This window comes from Monodelphis domestica, chromosome 3 (assembly GCF_027887165.1).
Source record: "Monodelphis domestica isolate mMonDom1 chromosome 3, mMonDom1.pri, whole genome shotgun sequence".
NCBI classification, from domain to species: Eukaryota; Metazoa; Chordata; class Mammalia; order Didelphimorphia; family Didelphidae; genus Monodelphis; species Monodelphis domestica.
Genome location: NC_077229.1, coordinates 128927098 through 128948294, shown reverse-complemented (window position 1 = coordinate 128948294; position 21197 = coordinate 128927098). Strand labels below are relative to the sequence as shown.

At 33.1% G+C, this 21197-nt stretch overlaps 1 protein-coding gene across 16 annotated transcripts in view; it reads right to left on the bottom strand.

The window, feature by feature from the left end:
• The window catches only part of CYRIB (CYFIP related Rac1 interactor B), a 203276-nt gene that overhangs the window by 71066 nt on the left and 111013 nt on the right, over positions 1-21197 (bottom strand). For 7 of the 16 annotated variants that reach the window (XM_056823090.1, XM_056823089.1, XM_056823095.1 and 4 more), the window contains one exon: positions 3688-3726. The exons of 8 other annotated variants lie outside the window; for them this stretch is intronic. Coding sequence is in view for 1 of the 8 variants with exons in the window: in XM_056823085.1 (XP_056679063.1) it covers positions 3688-3726 (39 nt within the window). In the remaining 7 variants the exon portion in view is untranslated. Of the gene's footprint in view, positions 1-3687; positions 3727-21197 lie in introns of those variants that run through there. One more of the 16 variants, XM_007488337.3, reaches the window with a different exon arrangement.

The following is a 21197-nucleotide window of genomic DNA, read 5'->3' as shown; positions in this document are numbered from 1 at the left end:
AAGGATTAATAATATACAAATACATATTTATATGTATGTATGGAAATTTTTTCCTAAGTACTATTTTAGCTACATCCCACAAATTTTGGTATGCTGTCTCACTGCTGTCACTGTATTTAATGAAAATATTGTTTGTTATGATTTTTTCTTTTGCCTATACATTCTTTAGGATTAAGTCATTTAGTTTCCAATAAATTTTAACCTATATTTTAAAGACCCTTTATTAAGTGGAATTTTGTTGAATTGTGGTCAGGAAAAAATATATTTAGTATTTCTGCTTCTTTTACATTTGTTTATAAGCTTTTATGCTTTATTTATTACATTAACAATTTTTGTTAAGGTGCCATGCAGGGCTAAAAAAATAGTTATATGCCATTCTATTTCCATTCAAAATTCTCCAGAGACCTATCATATCTAACTTTTATAAAATTCTATTCAAATAATTAACTTTTTCTAAAATTTACTTTATGGCTAGATTCATCTAATTCTGAAAGGGTAAAGTGAATTCCTTTAATATTTTAGCTTATTGTCTATTTCTTCCTTTAACACAATTAACTTCTTTGACAATTTAGATGCTATACCATTTAGTACATTTATGTTTAAATAGTAATATCAATTCATTGTCCATCATATATTTTAGCAAAATAGTTTCATCATGTATCTCTTTTAATTAAGTATAATTTTGCATTTGCTTTGTCCGATACCATGACGGTCAACATTGCCCTTTTTTTTAACTTTAGTTGAAATAAAATAAGATTCTACTTCAGCCTTCTATTTTAACTCTATATGTAGATTTTTATTTCAAGTATGTTTCTTACAAATAACATAGTGCTGGATTTCGGTTTCTAATCCATTTTACTACCCATTTTCATTTTATGGGTAACTTTATCCCATACATATTCATTGTTTGTTGCTAAATATGTATTTTTCTCCTTCCTATTTTCTCTCTTTTTTAACCCCATCTTCCAAATAAGAATCAATACTGTATATTGGTTCCAAGCCATAATAGAGGTGAGGGCTAGGCAATACGGATTAAGTGACTTACCCAGGATCATACAGCTTTGAAGTGTCTGAGGTCACATTTGAACCTAGGAACTCCTGTGTCTAATCCTGGCCGAAGACTCCACTGAGTCACCTAGATGCCCCCATCCTATTTTCTTGTCCTTATCCTTCTCTTTTTATCTTTTTTATCTTCTCTTTTTTTTACCCTGTCACCTCCGAAGAATTTGTTTTGCTTCTGACAACAGTCTCCCTTAATCTAGACTCCCTCTTATTTCCCTTCTCCAGCTCCAGTTCCTTTCTCTTAATCCCCTTTCCTACTGCTTCTCTGCTGGATAAAATGAGTTTGACCTTTTCTTTCTTTCTTTCTTTTTTTTAAAGGTATTTAGCTTTTCCTAATAGTCCTGAAACAAAGTCTAAGGAAGAATCCAAAAAGGAGATTTAAGAGTTGCTTTCCGACTTTATACTGCCCAAACTTAGAGATTTCTGCTAGAGATTTAAGACACCTATTCAAATGTATACAATGCTATATACAACTTTAACATGTCTATTCTTATTTCCCCAACTATATTGCTAACTTTTGGAACAGACACATAGAGTATTATTTATATCCATCATACTACCAGTAAAACAGCTATCTTCCCCATAATAATTCAAAAAGTATTTGTCATTGAATAAATAAAAACTCTTCCTAGTGTCCTTGAGGAAGATGGCCTCAAGTACTTCTGAGAACTGAGATTTTATTTAGAGGATTGAAAGTGATCTTCAATAATTGACAAATTAAATACAACAGAACTATTACACAACTCCATTCTAATCCACTGGGACCAAGAAGTACTTTAATATCAACAATTCTTTTATAGTTATCTCTAGTATCTCTGATAAGCTAATTGCAATTAATATATTCTCAAATTAAAGTTTTTGGAAACATAAAAATAAGGTCAATGATAAAGAGGACTTTATGTCATTCCATATATTTCTTACATAATATACATCAGCTTTTCCATCTTGGTGTTTCAGAAGCAAAAAGTTAATTATGCTTAACTAAAATCATAAAACTTTAGAATTAGACCATTAAAGATCACTGCATTGAACACCCTCATTTTACAAGTGAAACTAAGAGGATAAGTGACCCACCCAAAGTCATATGGCTAATTAATATCAAAGCTGAAATGAGAGAAATATCAATATCCTAACTATAAATTAAGATAGGTCTTTTTTCCACTATACAGGACTACATAGGAGCCTATCATTAAGAACATATACCAAGATGGTAAAAGTGACATTCTATCAAGATAGAAAGATTTAGTGTGTTAGTGTTGTTTGTCATCCAAGAACCAATTTATAAAACTGGAGATATTCTTCACCACAGTATTATTTAATAAATAAACTTTTTGGCCATAGAAGTTAGGAAATCATCTACTAACATATAGATGAGTTGCATATGGGTAAGAAGTGCCCATATTGATGAAATCTGACCACTCTTTTACAAAACTTTTGTAAGATGATTAACAACAGTTTTGTGCAACAAGTAAAAATCTCAAGTGCAACAGATTTCATTAGGCATCATTTTTCATCTCTTCAGGATCTACTATACTAAACAAAGTTTGTTATATTAATATTAATGTAATTAAGGAAAACATTCTTTTATACCACTGTTTCCCTGAGACCCAATTTCAATAAAAGATAGAAAGAATTTTGGAGAAAGTGTTAAAGATTAGCCAATTATTTAGATCAGAAGGTCAATTAATTTTTATAGCTGCTATCTATAACAAGTTTTCACAAAACTTGGGTTCTTAAGTGTAAAGTACAAACAATACCAATAATTTTAAAAAATACATACTGAAAAAAATGATGTATAAGAAAAAAAAGAATATTCTTACCAAATAAATTGTTAAAAATAAATTAAATGTAAAAAGCATGATTCCAAAAACAGACTCAAGAGATACTGTTTATTTGAATAAAACACTGGTAAATTAATGGAAAACCAAGTATACCAGTGTTGATGTTGAATTTTGATATATGGCATAGATAAGGTGATAAAAATGTTTTAAACATCTAAATAGCTGCCACACTTGCCATAATGAATTGGCTAGTAGGAATTTTGTTTTATATCCCTAGTGTAACATGTGAGAAACTGAGGAGAAACAAAAGATTCAAAATAAAGCCTAGACTTTTGGTCAAGTGAATTTGAAAAATACCTAAAAATTTTAATCAAGACAGTTATTTGGGCCCTCATTTAGGTAAGCATGTGTGTACATACATGTGCATATGTGAATCTACAAACATATACACAAACCCATATACATGTGCATGCACAAATGCACATGTACACACAGGCACACACCCTAGCTCCCCAAAGGGAAAAGCAGAACTTAGTTTTTCTTAACAACTGTATTATTTACAGCTGATAAACTGTTAAAATTAATTCAATTATCAAGAAAAACTGTTTCCTTCCAAATTCTAAAGAAACCTATGTAAAAAAAAAGTTTCAATAAACTTATATTTTCATTACTATATTTCCTACTCTAAGCCAAGAATTCAAGATGGCTAGTTCTTTGTAAGTAGCATTTTTTAAAGTAAGTTTTAAAATAGATAAGAGTAGAAATTTTTCTTAAACTAACATTAGGTTTATCTGAAATTTTGATGTACATTAGAATAATCATATACCCACAAAGATTTACTTACCTATAGCTAGTGCTGGTGTTTCTGTTCTTGTCCCTCTATCTGTTGTTTAAAAAAAGAAAGAAAAGGAAAATTCTGAAAAATTATTCTGCCTCCATACAAACTTTGAAAAAAGCTAATTTTAAAAAACAAAGCTAAATCTACCATTTTAATCACATGTATACATCTTGTACCAAATTTTAAATAGCTAATTTTGTAATTTACAATAATTTGATTATTGCTCATGGAAGACAGAGTCTTCGGAAATGACAGTCTAAGACAAGCTCCAGCTCCATTATAGAAAAATGAACAAATAACAGCTATCATAGCATACTGCTTCAATACATTTATAATTGGATAAATTGGTGGCTCAAGGAACCAGACAGAAACAAGATGAGAGAAGTTAAATTGAATATATTATTCATTCTGAAGCCACTGGTCTCAAAGTTCTTGAAGTTATGTTTGAAAGTCTCAAAACATCTGATACTCTATAAGTGTCAATATTAAGTTTGAATCTCTTACACTGCCATTCAAATGTCTGATGTGATTAAACAAGCTTCTACAGTTTAAAAAAAAAACCCTAAGAAAAGCATCGTGCCAAAGATTTTAACATATCACAATATGTATGCTTATTATTTGGTTTGAGAAACCAAATTTGGTTAAAGAAATGAGTGTTAATTGCATGTTTACATCTTAAGAATCAAAACATTATCAATAAACCTGATTCCTGATCTTAGAGTTCACATTCTAATAGTAGAGAAAACATACTAATAACAATATACAATCTATACCCACATGATATATAAAAATTTTGAAAAAGATAGTACTGACAGTAAATGGAACCAGGAAAAACTTCCTGATTTCAAAACATGAGCTGAAATGTGAAGAAAGGAAGCAAGGAAGAATAGATGAGACAATAGAACAGTCTAAGAATTGAAACAGCCTATTAAAGTTAACCAAATTGAAAGAAGTCTTTGTATAAGGAATAGTAAAGTGGCCAGTATCACTGGACTACAGAGTTAATGGAGGATAGTAAAGTACAAAATCAGATGTGAAATGTAGGAAGGGGCCACATTATATTATATAGTTTTTTAAAAGCAAACAGAGAGAACAGCTAGTTATCACAGTAGATAGCATGCCAGTCCCAATGTCAAGAGGACCTGGGTTCAAATGAGGCTTCAAGTACTTCCTAGCTGTATGGCCCTGGCCAAGTCAGCCTTGCCACTTTTCTACCTTAGAACTGAAAGTTACAAAGACAAAAAGTAAAAGTTTAAAAAAAAAAAAGGATTTTATATTCTATCCTAAAGAATAAAAAAAGGAAGCTACTAGAATCTCGGGGGGGGGGGGGGGGTCAATGACAGTCAGATCTGTACTTTAGGAAGATCAGGCAACCAACAAACAGGCTGTTATGTTATTGCTGGCATGTATTAATAGTATTAAAGAAGTGAGCATATATGAGAGATGTTGCAAAAGTACAATCAATAGACTTGGCAATTGATTGGATATGGGAGGTTAGAGTAAGAAGTTGAGTATAACATCTATATTATAAGCCTAAGGAGAGTGGTGCCCTCACAATAACAGGAAATTTAGGAAGAATAGAGGGCTGAGGGGGGGGGGGGGAAGGGGGAGGAGAGAGATGATGAGTTCACTTTTGGACATGCTGAATTTAACAAACAGGCCAAGATTCCAATAGACAATTGGAGATGAAAGAAAAAAGGTCAGGGGAGAGGTTAGAGCTGAAAAGACTAGTCACCTAGAAAATGATAACTTTAATAGTGAATGATGAGAGTTCACTGAATCAAAACAGTAGAAAATGCAAAGAAGCAACACATGTAGAACCATCCATGGGTAGCAGTCATTACTTGAATGGAAAAGGATTATTTGTGCATGTAGAAATATTTGCCTTGGCAAATAGATGGCCTCCTCTTTGTGTAAGACAGGTGAAGAAGATGGTGGAAAAAGGCATTTGAGTAATACAAGATGAGGCGAAGCAGAGAAGAGGGAGCACATGGTGAATGACCTCAATTTTTCCAGTGCAATATCTCAGCTAGAGTTTTAGCTGAGAGAATGGGACAATGGGAACCGCTGGAGGTTCAAGGAAGGATGAAAATGTTTGGAAAAGCTGGTATGGCGTATCCTAATATACTTTTCAATCAAATAGGAAAATACTATCAGCACTCCCTTGATTCAAAGTATCAGTCCCCAAACCCTAATCTGAAAAGAAAATTCTAAGTGTTAACTGAACACCTTTGAATTATTTGTCCAGCCATTTCCCTTAACCTACTTTTTCACCAAAGCACAAATAAATCCTGAAATTTAGTTGCAATCTTTTATTCTAGCTGGTATTTTTTAAGAACAAAAGAAACAAAAAGGGAACTGTTGAAGGAAGAAAAAAATTCATGATAGTTCAAACCCACCGTTACTTTAACATGGTGCTTTAGTAAAAGGTAATGTGAAGAGAAAAAAATAAAAGACTTAAAAATAGGAACTAGATACTCAAATAATATTCAATAAATCTCTTTAAAATTAAATGAATTATAAAACTATACAGCATATTAATTTTTATTTTGCACTATTCAAATCATACCCACAATAAAGTGGCAAGAGCAAAGGAATATAAAAAATTCATCATATGATTCTATATTTGTAGTCAATCAGAATCCATCTGATCATGTTTAGTCCAGGTCCTCATTATGTCACTCTTAGGTTAGTGAGACAGCCTCCAGATTTTCTCTTTAACTGGTCTCAACCTCACTAGACACTTTATTTTACAGACTATTTCTAAATTAAAATTTCTTGACTACCATATTTATCTTGTCATTCCCCTTATTAAAAATGTCTAATGAATAGGCAATTTTCAGTTAAAGAAATCAAAACTATTAATAAGCACATTAAAAAATGTTCTAAATCTCTTATAATCAGAGCAGTGCAAATCAAAACAATTCTGAGGTACCACCTCACACCTAGCAGATTGGCTAACATAACAGCAAAGGAAAGTAATGAATGCTGGAGGGGATATGGCAAAGTTGGAACATTATTGCATTGCTGGTGGAGTTGCGAAGTAATCCAACCATTCTGGAGGGCAATTTGGAACTATGCCCAAAGGGCATAAAAAAAAAAGACTGTCTGCCCTTTGACCCAGCCATAGCACTGCTGGGTTTGTACCCCAAAAAGATAATAAGGAAAAAGACATGTACAAGAATATTCACTAGCTGCGTTCTTTGTGGTGGCAAAAAATTGGAAAATGGGGGGATGCCCTTCAATTGGGAAATGGCTGAACAAACTATGGTATATGTTGGTGATGGAATACTATTGTGCTCAAACAAATAATAAACTGGAGGAATTCCATGGGGACTGGAATGACGTCCAGAAAGTGATACAGAGCGAAAGGAGCAGAAGCAGGAGAACACTGTGCACAGAGACTGACATACTGTGGTATAATTGAATATAATGGACTTCTCCATTAGTGGCAATGCAGTGATCCTGAATAACCCAGAAGGATCTATGAGAAAGAACACTATCCACATCCAGAGGAAAAACTGTGGGAGTAGAAACACCGATGAAAAACAACTGCTTGACTATAGTTGCTTGGGGATGTAGACTCAAAATGAACATCCTAGTGCAAACATCAACAACATGGAAATAGGTTCTGATCAAGGACACATGTACGCAGTAGAATTGTGCATGGGCTACGGGAAGGGTGGGAGTAGGGGAGGGAGGGATAGAATATGTTTCTTTTAACCAAGGAATAATGTTCTAAACTGACTAAATAAAATTTAAAAATAAAGTCTACTCCATCCTTCTACATGACAATCCTTTATAACTGTCAAAAGTTACCATATCCATTCTACTTCTCTCTCACAAATCTATTCTACTAACTAAATAGTACAAGTATCTTCAATCTCCCTATATAAAATACTTTCAGTTCTCAATCACCTCACTCCTCTTCTAGAAAGCTCAAAGATACTAACCAAAAAAATCCAATTGTAGCTTTCCTGGTACAATGTAGTGAACAATCCTAGATATAAAAAGGAAGTAATGCATATCAATTGAAGACCTAGAGTGGTAAAGGACTTTAGAACAATCGAATCGAATCAACTCATTTTACTGATGAAGAAACTAAGGTCAAAAGAGGTTAAAAAACTTGCCCAAAGTCATACTGCTCATGTCAGTAACAATTTGAACACAGGTCTTTCTGATTCCAAGTCTAGGGATCAATCCACTAAAATAAGGCTTCTATAAGACATTCTCATGAAATAATCTGAAGTTAAACCTAAAAAGAGAAATAACAGAGTAGTAGAAAAAGAACAGAATTTGGAATGAAAAGACCCGAGTTCAAATCCCAATGCTGTTTATTAACTTTGTTATTTGTGTGAACCAAATCATTTTATCTCATTTGCAAAGAAAAGAGATTGGATTATACAATTTCTAAAGATCCCAACTATTTATAACTTTTATGATTACACAACTGAGGCTTGGCAATTAACTGACTTTAGGGAAGAAAGGAGACTAAACAATTTAGCATTAAATTATAAATTCCATGATGATAGAAGCTTCAGTATTATATGAATTGTATATCTCTCCCAAAGAACAGAAAAGGTTCTGGGGCAACAGTAGGTATTTAAATGTCTGAGGAATTAATTAAAAGATTCATTCTAAGTTGTTTAGCTCTTTTAAGAAAGTTGTGCCAATGACAAAATGAAATCAATAAAACACTCGCCAAACCTTATGTGCTAACTGTAAATCAGTATGAATACTCTCCTAAGATGGCAATACAGAGAGATGTATAGAAGGTGAAAAACTGAAGCACCCTACAAACAGGTCACAAAGCAAAGGATAAAGAGTCAAAAGAAAAATCAAAATAAATGAAATTGTATAAATATAAAAGGACTTGAGAAAATGAAGCCAAAGTAGAGGTCATCAAAAGTATCAAATGCAATAGAGAAGTCAAGAATGAGAATAAAAGGCTTCTGGCTATTAGATTTGGCTTTTAGGAGGTTTCTACTGATCTTCAAGAGAAAGGTTTCAATAGAAGGCAAGCAGTTAGACTAAAGTCAATAGCAATGAAGATGAAGAAACACCTGAAGAATGGATTCTCCTGCATGTAACACAAGATAGCATTGAAGCTAGAAATTATAGCTGGTAAGACTAAATCACGCAGAGAAAATAGTTCTTCAAATGAAAACTCTTTGAAAGGACATGCAGATTTGCATATATCTTAGAGCACCCTTCACCCCAAATTTTGCCAAATCCAAATTAGGAATAAGGGATAGAGGCTTTAAATATAATTCAATGAAGAGTTCAATAGTAAAAGAAAGAAAAATAGGTCAATTGCTGTAACAGGTTGCAAAATTGAGAGTTTTTCCCCAAAAACGGCAAACCTTAACAACGTGGAAGGCAATGGGGTTCAAGGCATTAGAGAGGTAGAAAATGAAGACTGTAGGGAATATTAGAGCAAAGACCAATTGAGGAGTTAGAAAAGGATGGGATCAAAGTTAATGATAGGGGAATTCAATTTAGTTAAGAGAGATACCTTTCCCTCTGAGGCTAGAAGAAGAGATAAAAACATGGATATAGAGACTGAAATGAAAGAACTAGTTCTTTTGTTAAAAATAATATCAAAGAAAAAACCGAGGCATTTAATTAACATACTTAGTCTGTCTCAGAAAGTTACTGCTATGGGAGGCAGCTGGGTGGCTCAATGGATTAAGAGCCAGGCCCAGAGACAGAGGTCCTGGGTTTAAATTTGGCCTCAGACACTTCCTAGCTGTGTGACCCTGGGCAAGTCACTTAACCCCCCATTGCCTAGCCCTTACAGATCTTCTGCCTTAGAACCAATGAACAATATTGATTCCAAGACCTAAGGTAAGTTTGAATCTTGAAATTTCTCAGACTTGTGAATGTTAAAATGTCCCAGACCCTACTTCATAAGGTTGGGTAAAGTTCATTCCCCATTGTGACCATTCCCCATTATGACAATTCACCATTTGGGCAGTGAAAGTAACTTAGATCAGGAATATGAGAACTCTACTTCACCATACTTAAGCATGCCTTAGGGGAAGATAAAGTTGTAAACTCCTTTCTGAGCAATGAAAAGTACTTAAACCCATACTTATAGTGGGACAAAAAGTTCTTAGGCCATGCCTATTTTAGGACTAATACAAAAGGGTGATAAGTACCTATAAAGGTCAAGGAACTTGTGAATTTACAAGGAACAAAGAGGTGAGAAACTTACTCTGAGCTTTCAGGTGTGAACTTACTCAAAAGATTAGTCTACTCAGGTGTGAATTCAGAATGGTCTGTCCTTTGAAAAACGTCTACTGTGATTGGTAGATGTAAGGACTTAGGGGAGGTAACATAGGAGAAAATGCCCTTTAAATAGGAGCTCAGAGACATTCAGGGGTCATTCAGCTCTGGAAACAGGCTCTTGGGACAGCCTCTTGAAGACAGTCTGAGAGAGGCTGACTCTGGCTGGAACTCCCTCTGAGGAGACTCTGTCCCTCTGAATCCTTGCTTGGACAGATCTTGTGGTGAGTGATTAAAGACTGACTGATCTCTCTCTTAAGATTCCGGTCTAGGCCATGTTGGCTTAAGGCCCTTCATGCTTATTCCTTTCTTATTCTCTCTCTCTTTCTTTAATTACTCATTTGTATTAATTAAAATCTCTATAAAACCCAGCTGACTTGGGTATATTTGAATAATTGGGAATATTTCCCTGGTGACCACCTTATATTTGATTTAAAAACAAAACACTGTAGTGAAAACATATTTCCTGCGGTCACAACTTACTCATCCACTCTTATATCTACTACAATTTAAGTCTTCCACTATTTAATCACTACAATTTATGGCCTCAACCATTTTAATTATTACATAAGAGCTTAAAATTTTTTTAAATTAAAAGAGAAAATTATTGCTATTCCACCAAGAAACAATTCCCTACATAAAATACAATTGTTGTCCTCAATGACACTAAAATAATTTTCCAACAATTGCTTTCATTTTTTCAAAGATTTTTGAGCACCCTACTTTAGTATCCCAAGTCAAGTCAACAAACACTTACTAAGTGCCCACTGTGTACCAGTTACTATATTAAGTGCTTATCCCATAGACAAGTAATCAGATGTGTACTTTTATATACACAGATTAGATTTTTCTTTATTTGTTAATTAGGAAGATTTGTAATGTTAAATTAATTCCAGTAGAGGTCATATATTAACAAGCTGATCTATATACAGAGTTAGAAAATTCCCTCTCCTATTTTCAAGTTCCATTTCAATAAAAGCAGAATTTTTCTGGCAAACAGGATAGCAACACTTTTTAACTCCCCCCTCACTCCCATATTAAAACCAAACTATTTTAAATCAATCTACAGGATAAGCAACAGAATGCACCAATGAGGCATTTTATAGGAGTGGTTCAGTTGTAATGTATTATTGAATTTTCAATTTGTGTAACATTATGCTAATAGTATGAAACTAACAACTATTATCATTCAAACACTACCCAAGTACTTCAAGGGCTTCATATTATCCTTGAAATAAGCCAAACCTAAAAGAAAAAAAGGAGTAGTCACCTGAGGAAAGCAGAACACTACACACAATGAATACAGTAAGTTAAAACAAAATCAAAAAGCTGATGAGTGCAGACTAAGTGTAATGCCCGATCTTGCTTCATAAAAGAGGATGAAACAAAATTTTCTTGTCTCTGTGGAGAGGCAGGCAACTACGTATATAAAATATGCCATATACTATGAGATAAGGTACTTTTTCATGAAAGTTTTGCATAAATGTTTTCTGGATAATGAGAAGCTTCAATGGAGAGGGAAAGTCCAGGAAATGATCCACGAAAAAACAACAATAACATTGTGTTGACCATATACTGTGCTAAATGCTGAGGATACAGCCCCCCCCCCCCAATCGAAACAGTTGCTGCCCTCAAGTTCCTTTTCCTCAGTGAGGAAAACTATATATGTGGATATATGTATACACACATGTGTGTATAAAGATATATAAACATGAGATACATAAAAAGCAAAAATGAAGTATTCTAGGTCAGAAGGACATAAGTAGTTGACTGTCCAGAACAGGTTCTTAAAAATGGAAATTAAAGAGTTCCCGAGATAGATGAGCAGAAAAACAGCATTCTAGGTATATGGAAAAGTCAGCATAAAAAGCAGAGACAAGAACAAGAACAGGAAAGTAGGTAAATCTAACTAAACAACAGAGTGTAGATAAAGAGAATGAGTGTAAGAAGACTTGAAACAATTAAGGGAGAGAGAATGATCAAAAATGACTAGAAAAAGGATTTCATAGTTCTCATTTATGGAAGTGCAACACTTACGAATGATGGAAAGATCAAAAGTACAGCTGAGATGGAATAGCATCATCAGAGTTGAGATTAAAGAAGTGAGATATTAAATTATTTGAGGGAATATATGACAAAAAGTTTAAAAAGCCAACTTTGAGCCAGCCTATGAAGTGTTTCAAATGATAGGATGAGTTATTTCTAGTTTAAAGGTCAGTGTTTTTTAACCAGAAGAGTAACAGGATTAGACCTCTATCTTAGAAGATTATTTTGATAACTGTTCTGAGGAAGATTTTGGAGAGAAAAGTCTAGAAGCAAGAAGCTGATTAGGAGATTACTAGTATAGTCTAAAAGATTGGTGACTAGGAAATGAACTAGATTAATAGCCATATGAATAGAGGAGATGATTATGAGTTAAGTTATAAAGCTAAAATCGAAAAACTTGGCAACTAATTGAATTGAAAGGAGTGAGGAAAAAGGAAGAGTCAAGGATCACTGGGAGAATAGAAAAACCCTCAACAGGAAAAAAGAAATGTGGCAGTTGGACAAGTTTTATGTAGCAGATGATAAGGATAATGAGGCATAGTGATAAATGATTTCTCCTAAGTCAATGACATAGGGCAAGAAAAAAAATCTAGATTTTTCAAATTTGCCCATGGTACTTCCTCCTACATCATATATTGCTCCTTCTGAAGATTTCTAGAGCAACTTTTAAAAAAAGTAATACTAACTATACCCATATTTATAAAAGTGGTTATTTAAGATAAAGGGGCAGTTAATTCGTGTGTCAAACAAAAGAAAGAGACAAGATAATTGGGCAATTTGAAATTGGTTGAATGGCCTAATAGGGAGTGTAGTTATTAATGGTATAAATGTCAATTTGGAACAAAATCTCCAATGGATCATCCCCCCCCCCAAGGATTCATCCCAGGCTCTTCCTGAAGTATTTAAATTTTTATCAATGAACTGAATAAAGGTAATAATGATGTATCTGTCAATTCTGTAAAAAGCACATAGCTAGGAGGAATAGCTAAAACTTTGGATGACAAAGTCAAGAACTGAACTCCTAAAATAACTTGAAAACTAAAAACATTGAGCTGAAAAGAACATTGCAATAAATCTATTAGGGAAAAATTTAATAGGACTAAATACATCCTACTCTTTGTTTTAACTTAGCAAATATTAGATAGACAAGACACAGCCTAGGCAGCTGGTTATTTTTAAAAGACCAGTGTTTTAGTAGATTGTAAGCTTAATGATATAGCAAAAGTGTCTGGGTTAACTATGTTAAGAATATAATTTTATCCACAAGTTCTAACCTCCTATCGAGACATATTAAAAAACTAAATTAACTGACCCAATGACCCCAATTTGACCTTGGGCAAGTATATTGCCTTTGTTTTCTCATGTATATGCACTGACTGGATAATCTCTCTAAGATAAAGTCTAAAGAATGAAATCAAGTCTCACAGTTCTTGATTGGTCAGCTGATAAACAAGTATTAAGCACCACTATGTGCAAGGCATTGTATTTAGCACTGAGGTTAAAAGAAAGGCCTATCCCAGTCCTCAAGCTCAGTCTATTGGGAAACATAAAATGCAAACAACTATGTACAAACAACCTATTTACAGGATAAATCAGATAATCAAAAGAGGGAAGGCACTAGTATAGAAAAGGATCCCTTAAGAAGGTAGAATTTAAGCTTATACTTGAAGTCAGGAGAGAAAGTTGGGAGAACATTCCAGGGATAGGAGATAGCTAATGAAAATGCCTGGAGCTGGGTGATGAACCTTGAAGGTGAGGGCAAATTTTTAGTTTTACATTTTTTGTGTCAAAACTAAATTCATCACTTAAATTTTTACAGTTCTCTTGGCCCATCCAGTACCTCTGTCACTTGCAAACTCAGTATTATATATGTTCACATACCTTTCTAAAGACATACAGTTTTTTCACTTCTGTCCTATTTTTTCAAGGACAATAATTATATCTTCTATTTCTTTTGTATCTCTCCATAGAAAAGATCCTTAAATTCATTATACAAATTGCTCCTAGAAATTTCATCTTAAAACAAAGAACTTGAATCTGAATGTACTGAGGGGATACCAACAACAAAAAAATGTCTTCCGAATAAACCAGCAAAAATAATGAGACATCAAATACATGTCTTTAGTAGGAAATATGAGTTTAAGTAGCAAAATATGAAGCAGCAAAATCTAATTATTTCAATTAATTTCTTGCTATTAAGGCTGTGGGTACTTCATAAGTTTGTGATCAGTACAGAAACTGCCTTCTGGCCTGTTACAAACATTGGCTACATTTTGACTATTTCTTGTCTATTAGTTATACTAAAAAATTAGTTTCCACTCTTAACCAAACTTTCAAAACTGCATATGCTGTTGTCTAACAGATTTTTTTAACTGCTTAAAATTGTACTAAGAATTTAGTACTTCATATATTTTACAACTACCACTGTCATCACTGTAAGATGGGAAAAAATTCCTCATTTTCAAAAAATATAGAGGGAAATCAAAGCTAATTTTGGGAATTAAGAAGAAGCAAATGAATCTACCTCCTTTCATCTCTTTTGGTATTCTGTAGAAGAATTTTTTGAATGCTTCTGACATCTGTATGTTAGGAATAGGTATATTGACTAATCTATGAGGGCCAGAAAAAAAGCTAAATTTTCTATGCCAGAATACTTAAGTTATTTCTGGCTTTTGATGGCCTACTGTTTAAAACTCTTACAACTTGGTTCCAATCTACTTTTCCAATCTTATTATACATTATTCCTTTCACATATTCTATGATTGTTGCCTAACAAGCCTTCTTGCTATTACTAACACACATTCCATTACTTGACTTTGCACAGGCCTTGATGGACCTTCCCCCTACTTTTAGCTAATGCCTCCCTCTCAAAATGACCTATTGTAATTATTTTGCATCCATATACATTTTATTTCTCCTGAAAGAATGTCATCTCCTTGAGGGTTGGTAATGTTTCATTTTTGTCCTTGTAACCCTAAGCACATCATGAGCACTTTTAAAAATGCATAATGACTGATTAGGAAATGGAGTAAATAGCTAGGGAAAGACACCATGGGAAAGGAAAAAACAGAAGAGGAGAAATCCTACTTCCAGATCACCTCATTCCTACCTCTAAACTTCAATTTATAGTTGTTAAAGGGTAAATATCTTTGATAATAAAAATTTCATGGACCAATAAAAATTGGCCAAGAACTGTACTATAACCCTTGTGTCCAATATGGTTCATTTTAATTTCATGCAGCCCTTGGTCAAATATCTTCTTTTCCAAAGACCTTAGTTCTTTGATATGGACACTCTCCTCATAGATAACAGAATGCAAATCTTCTATGTGAATTTTAGATTTACTCCACCCAACTTATGTCTTTAGAATTTTAGCAACCAGGAATGTATACAACCCCACTTAAGGATTAAGTGTGGGGGAGGAAGGTCTATAATCTGCATGTGCTAGCAAATGACAAATCAGAAACAACTGACTGACCCCCTGGGTTGTCCAAAGCCAAGTTTAAGCCACCATAGGTACATGTGAGACACAGGAAGTTATGTAAAGAACTGCCTTTATATTTCGTGTTACTTCCTGTGAAAGGGTCTCTTGGTGGTGGAACTTGACTTGGAGGGGCTCCAGCATGGAACCTCAGACTGCTTCCCTTAGATGACAACGTGGTGAGTGTTAAGGCTGACTCCTCTTTTCCTTGGCTCTTTCTGAAGGCACTAGCCTCCAAAGAGGCCCCTCATCTTAGAGGAGGCCTTATGGCTGGAAGCCAAGCTATATTTAATTCTGGGAAGGCACCTTGGCTAAGGCCTCTGCACTCAGAGGCTCCTGACTCAGACCAGGTCAGAGCAGATCTTTTTCCCTTTCTCTCTCTCTCCTTCATTCTTAATCTCTTCCTTCTATTGTAAATAAATCACCATAAATTCCATTCTGACTTAAGTATTTCTTTGGGATTTAGAACTTAAATCCCTGGCAACAACTAAAAAAAAATATTGTCTCAACCCTAAAATTTACCCTTCACACTAGATAGCCACTGAGAGTTCTTATAACTAAAAATTTCATTATCCAATCTCCATGCTGATGGTGGACCTCTCTGAATTTAAAGCAGGCTACTTCTCAAATAGAAGACATGCTAGTACATCATCACCAGCCCTATAGCAATTTATGCCAAAAGCTGTGAAAAATTCAACTGTTTTAAAAATCTTAAATGGCAATACCTTAAAAGGCCACAAGATGGGAATATTGCTGTTCTGAAGTCCTTTTTATATGCATCTAATTGCAAATTTAATCAGTTTCTTAAAAAAAAAATATATATATATATTTTTGAATCTACAAAATAGTTGAAAAGCACAAAATATCAAATATTTTACAATATTCAATATTCCAATTTTCTATAAACCAAAAAATCCTCATATACCAATGTATAATGACCAAAATTAAGGAAAATCTCTACCTAACAAGACCAGTAAAATTACATAACTGTCCCTTCCAATACTATTATCTATACTCTCTAGCTATATTATTCCTAATCTTAAACATGAAGCAAGTTAGATGACTAAGTAGATAGAAAGCACTGGGCCTAGAGTGAAGAACACCTGAGTTAAATTTGACCTCAAACACTACTAGCTATGTGACCCTGAGCAAGTCAGTTAACTTCCATTTGCCTTCATCCACTGGGGGGAAAAAAAAATCTTTGCTGAGAAAACCCTATGTATAGTATCAGGTGCTAGAGTACAGGATCACAGAGTCAGACATGACTGACCAACAACAATCTTTAAAGAATCATTAAGAAGTGGAGAAATCACTTCATGATATATCAATTAGTTGACTAAACTTTTAAGTTTTTAGAGCTTCAAAGAGTGTCTTATCAGTATCTCACAAAGTGCCTAAAAACAAAGTACTTAAAACAAATGTTTAAGTAATCATTTCAAACTAATCAGAAATTAAGAAAATATTATGTAAAATTCTGCTCATAAATAGCATAGGTCTGGATAGTTAACTCATTAAGTCAGAACATAATCATGCTAATATTACAAGTCTAAAGAATATACAGGCCAATTAGACTCACCGAAAAGCTCTATCTAAACGATGTTGGAAAACAGCATCCCTAGTCCTAGAAAGTCAACTGGGTGATGCCAATAATCATACTACTATCAAGAATTTTCAACAAGTATTTATTAGGCACCTACACTATGTAAGATGGGCAACTAAGTGACACAGTAGATAGAGTGCCAGGATTGGAGTTCAGAAGACATCTTCCTAAATTCAAATCTGGCCTCAGTCAGTTACTAGCTGTGTGACCCATGACAAACTCTCAGTTTTCTCATTTGCAAAATGAGCTGGAGAAGGAAATGGCAAACCATTCAGCATCCCTGCCAAGAAACTCCATATAGGGGTCATGAAGACAACAACAAAAATGTTTAAGATGCAATGTTAAAAGACTGTGGGACATAAGGGAAAAGTCCAAGGATTAATCTGTCACAAAGCCCTATTGCAGTCTAGAAAAGACTATGGACTAAGAATTCTAAGAATAAGTAAAGAACATAGCATTAAAAAATATGTTCTACTTTATAAGTAAAATAGCATTAAATAACATGTTCCATGTTAAAATATTCTAAGCAATTTTATATAGCTGTTTATCATGATTAAACATGTTTTTAATGACAAATAAGGGTGCCACCTTTGGAGAAATGTTACATGATGAAACCTAAAATATGATAGGTATTACTGACATTTTTGTTGCTGATATTCAGTTGTTTTAATTGTGTCTGGCTCTTTGAGGTGCCACTTGGGATTTTATTGGCAAAGGCACAGGAGTGTTTTAGCATTTCCTTCTCCAGATCATTTTACATATGGTAAAACTGAGGCAATTAGAGTTAAGTGACTTGCTCAAGGTCACACAGATAGTGCCTGAGGTCAAATCAGAACTCAGGTCTTCCTGACTTCAGGTCTGACATTATTCAAATGAATAACCTAGTTATCAATATTGCCATAGAACTTTCCTAATAATTGTCAAACTAAAAACTTTTTTATAACTAAGCATGCCACATACTGTAAAGAAACAAAGTATAATTATTTCTTATATTTAAATACATGTGTATGTACATATCTGTGTGTATATACATGCACATACACATATATAATTTTTTAATAGATAACTTTAAATATATTACATTTTCCACATTAAGATAGCAAGCCTCTGAAACTTACCTAAAGAACTTTCCAATAGAAAATGTGGAGAAAGGAATTTTCAAAGTGTTTAGCACAGAGTAAGTACCTAATAAATGCTTTATTATTCATTCATTAATAAACTTTTCTCATAAAATAATTATTCTAAATGTATTCATGTGACTTCATATGACTATCAAAATTGTACATAATAAACTAACACCAAAATACATGAGAAAAAAAGGCTTTGTTAATATAAGACTAATGCAGAAATATCAAGAATTTTCTAGAACAATGGTCAATTTTTCAGTCTCCCACACAACACAAAATCAGGCTAATTATTTCAACAATTACTATCACATTCTGCTGTAGGCAGTGGTATTCTGAAGTCAGCTCAAACTAGCTTGAGTCAATTATTAAGTTTTCATACAAGTTTTCACAATTCAGAAATCAGCAAATTCCATGAATCAAGGCTTGATTTATTGTTTTATTAATTGTTTAGACTTAATAAAGTCCTGGAAAAAAATGTTAAAAATGAAGATTAAATTTAAAAGTGCATTGTGAGTAAAGTTGTAAAACATTTACCTGCATAATTCTATGTGTTAGCTGTGCAACAATTTTGCTTATGTACTTGTTCCTCTACTTAGGCAGGCAAACTTACACATTCTTAAGTTTGCAATATCCTTAAGAATGAATGAAAAGATAATAAAAGAAAAAATACTGTGCTTGCATGGCATTTACAAGGAAAGTACCTTTTTTATGACTATCTTTTAACTTCAGTATGTCAGCCTAACTTCCTCTTTTAAAAGATAAATGAAATATGAAATAATATAGGAAGTATAGTATTTACTTTATAACAGAAAGATAATTGTGTCTATCAAATAATTGAACAAATACAGACCAATTTATGTAGTGACTCTATACATAGATGATAACATTGTAAATATCAAAGTTTTAAGTAAAAGTAAAGGTGAAATACAAAAGTATGATACAAAAGTATTTTTTAAATTCAACTGTCATTTCTTAGTTCATGTTCAATCACAGATTTGGGCATTGTTTTGCACTCACTGTGCATATTTACTTGTTTATATTGGGAGTTAAGTTTACAGTAAAAAATTTTAAGACACAAAATCCTAATTTTCAACAATATTTAAGAATAGTCTACATAAAAGTATATTCTTGCTCTCACTTACTAATAGAATATGTATATAATTCTGAGTATTCCTGATGCTGAAGTAACAGCTCTATAACACTGATAAACATAAACATAAACAGATATTATTTTAAGTCAGTATGGGATGCAAAGATAAGTCTTTTTCTGTAGGAATTTATAAGATAAAGAAATAGAGAATTTATTAAGCACTGCTATTCCTTTTCTATAGCTTCTTATATTTCTACCTTATCTTGCTATGATATCCTGAATGAACTGTTTTAATTTACTCCTCAAACTTTTATTAAATAAAAATCCATCTGATACACACACTATTTCCTGACCACCTACTTAAATGTAAAAGACACTGAGTTGGAGGAGGAGAAATACATAAGGCATGGTTATGCTCTCAAAAAATTTATTGTATAGGAAAGAAGACATGTTACAAAATAACTAAAAGTTAGGATAAAAGAATGTGTAAAGGCAACTGAAAATCATTGATCCTATGGAATCATTGGTGATGGATTAAAGATGCAGAATGAGATACTTATAGAATAAAGGGGGATTCGTTTTCCTTGACTATATGTATATTTGCTACAAGGGTTTGTTTGGTTTTTTTTTTCCCCCAAAAGGAGTAAATGGGATGGGAGAGTGAGAAAAATAAATGCTTGTGAACTGAAAAGAATTTTTTTTACTATAAGCCAGTGGAAAGTGAAATTTAACTCTTTATGCAACTCAGCTTCTATTTATTGGAGGAGGGAATTTAAAGATGCTATTTCAGGGTCCTTTTTGAATCTAAAATTCTGATCAAGAGTAATCAAATAAGAAAAGTGAAGTAATTTAAGACTTCCTATAGAACTCCATGATAGTTTTTGAAAAGAATAATATTCTCTGATTTATTCTGGGGTCACCTGACAATTTGGTAAAAAAAAAAAACAACTTCTTAAAAATGCTGTCAGAGCTGCCATAATGAAAATATAGCAGTCAAGACATAAGGGTTATACTTACCATTGGTTTAAAAGTATTCTTTTGTCAAGAATTAAATGAGATTAGAATATTTATGTTTTTAAATCAATATTTCATTTGTCTATAGTCCTTAGTACATGGATCTATCAATAATATTGTAGATTACAATCTCCATTAGGACAGGAATGATGTTTATTACAATTTGGTTTCTTCCTCAATATCTAGCACCAAGTCCTGCACCCAGCACTATATCTTAACCACATCAGGTATTTAAAATGTTTGTTGAATGTTAAGGTTGAATTTGTAGATTTACTTAATTTCACATAAGCTTCCTGAAATATATCATCCAAATATGTCTGTTTAAATTATAAAGTTTGCATATGTAGTCAATGATGTGAAGAAATAATTTCTTAGATGAAGAAACACTGTAAAAGTAAATAAAAAGCTTCAATGAAAGACTAAAAGTATAGTTAATTCTCTCTCTCTCTCTCTGCCTCTCACTCCCTTTTCCCTCCCCCTACCCATAGTAATCTCAAAAAAATACAATCCCTAGCACTAGAAATGCTAGTGATCTCCCATTTGGCCAAAAACTAAATGTTGACTTCTCATTTGGTCATAATAATGGATATAAGCTCAAGATTTAGAACTGAAAAGAACAAATGCCTTTATGTTACAAATAAGAAAATTAGCATTTATATTATACCACAATGATGTGTGTATATGTATGTATGTATGTATGTATGTATGTATGTATGTATGTTTATATACAGGTTTACAAAGAACAACAGTCTCTAAAACAACCCAGTGGAGTAAGAAGTACAAGTATTATTATCCCCATTTTACAAATTAGGACACTGAAGCTAAGAGAAGTTTAAGTGACAAGATCCAAGATGACTTAGCTAAGAAGCC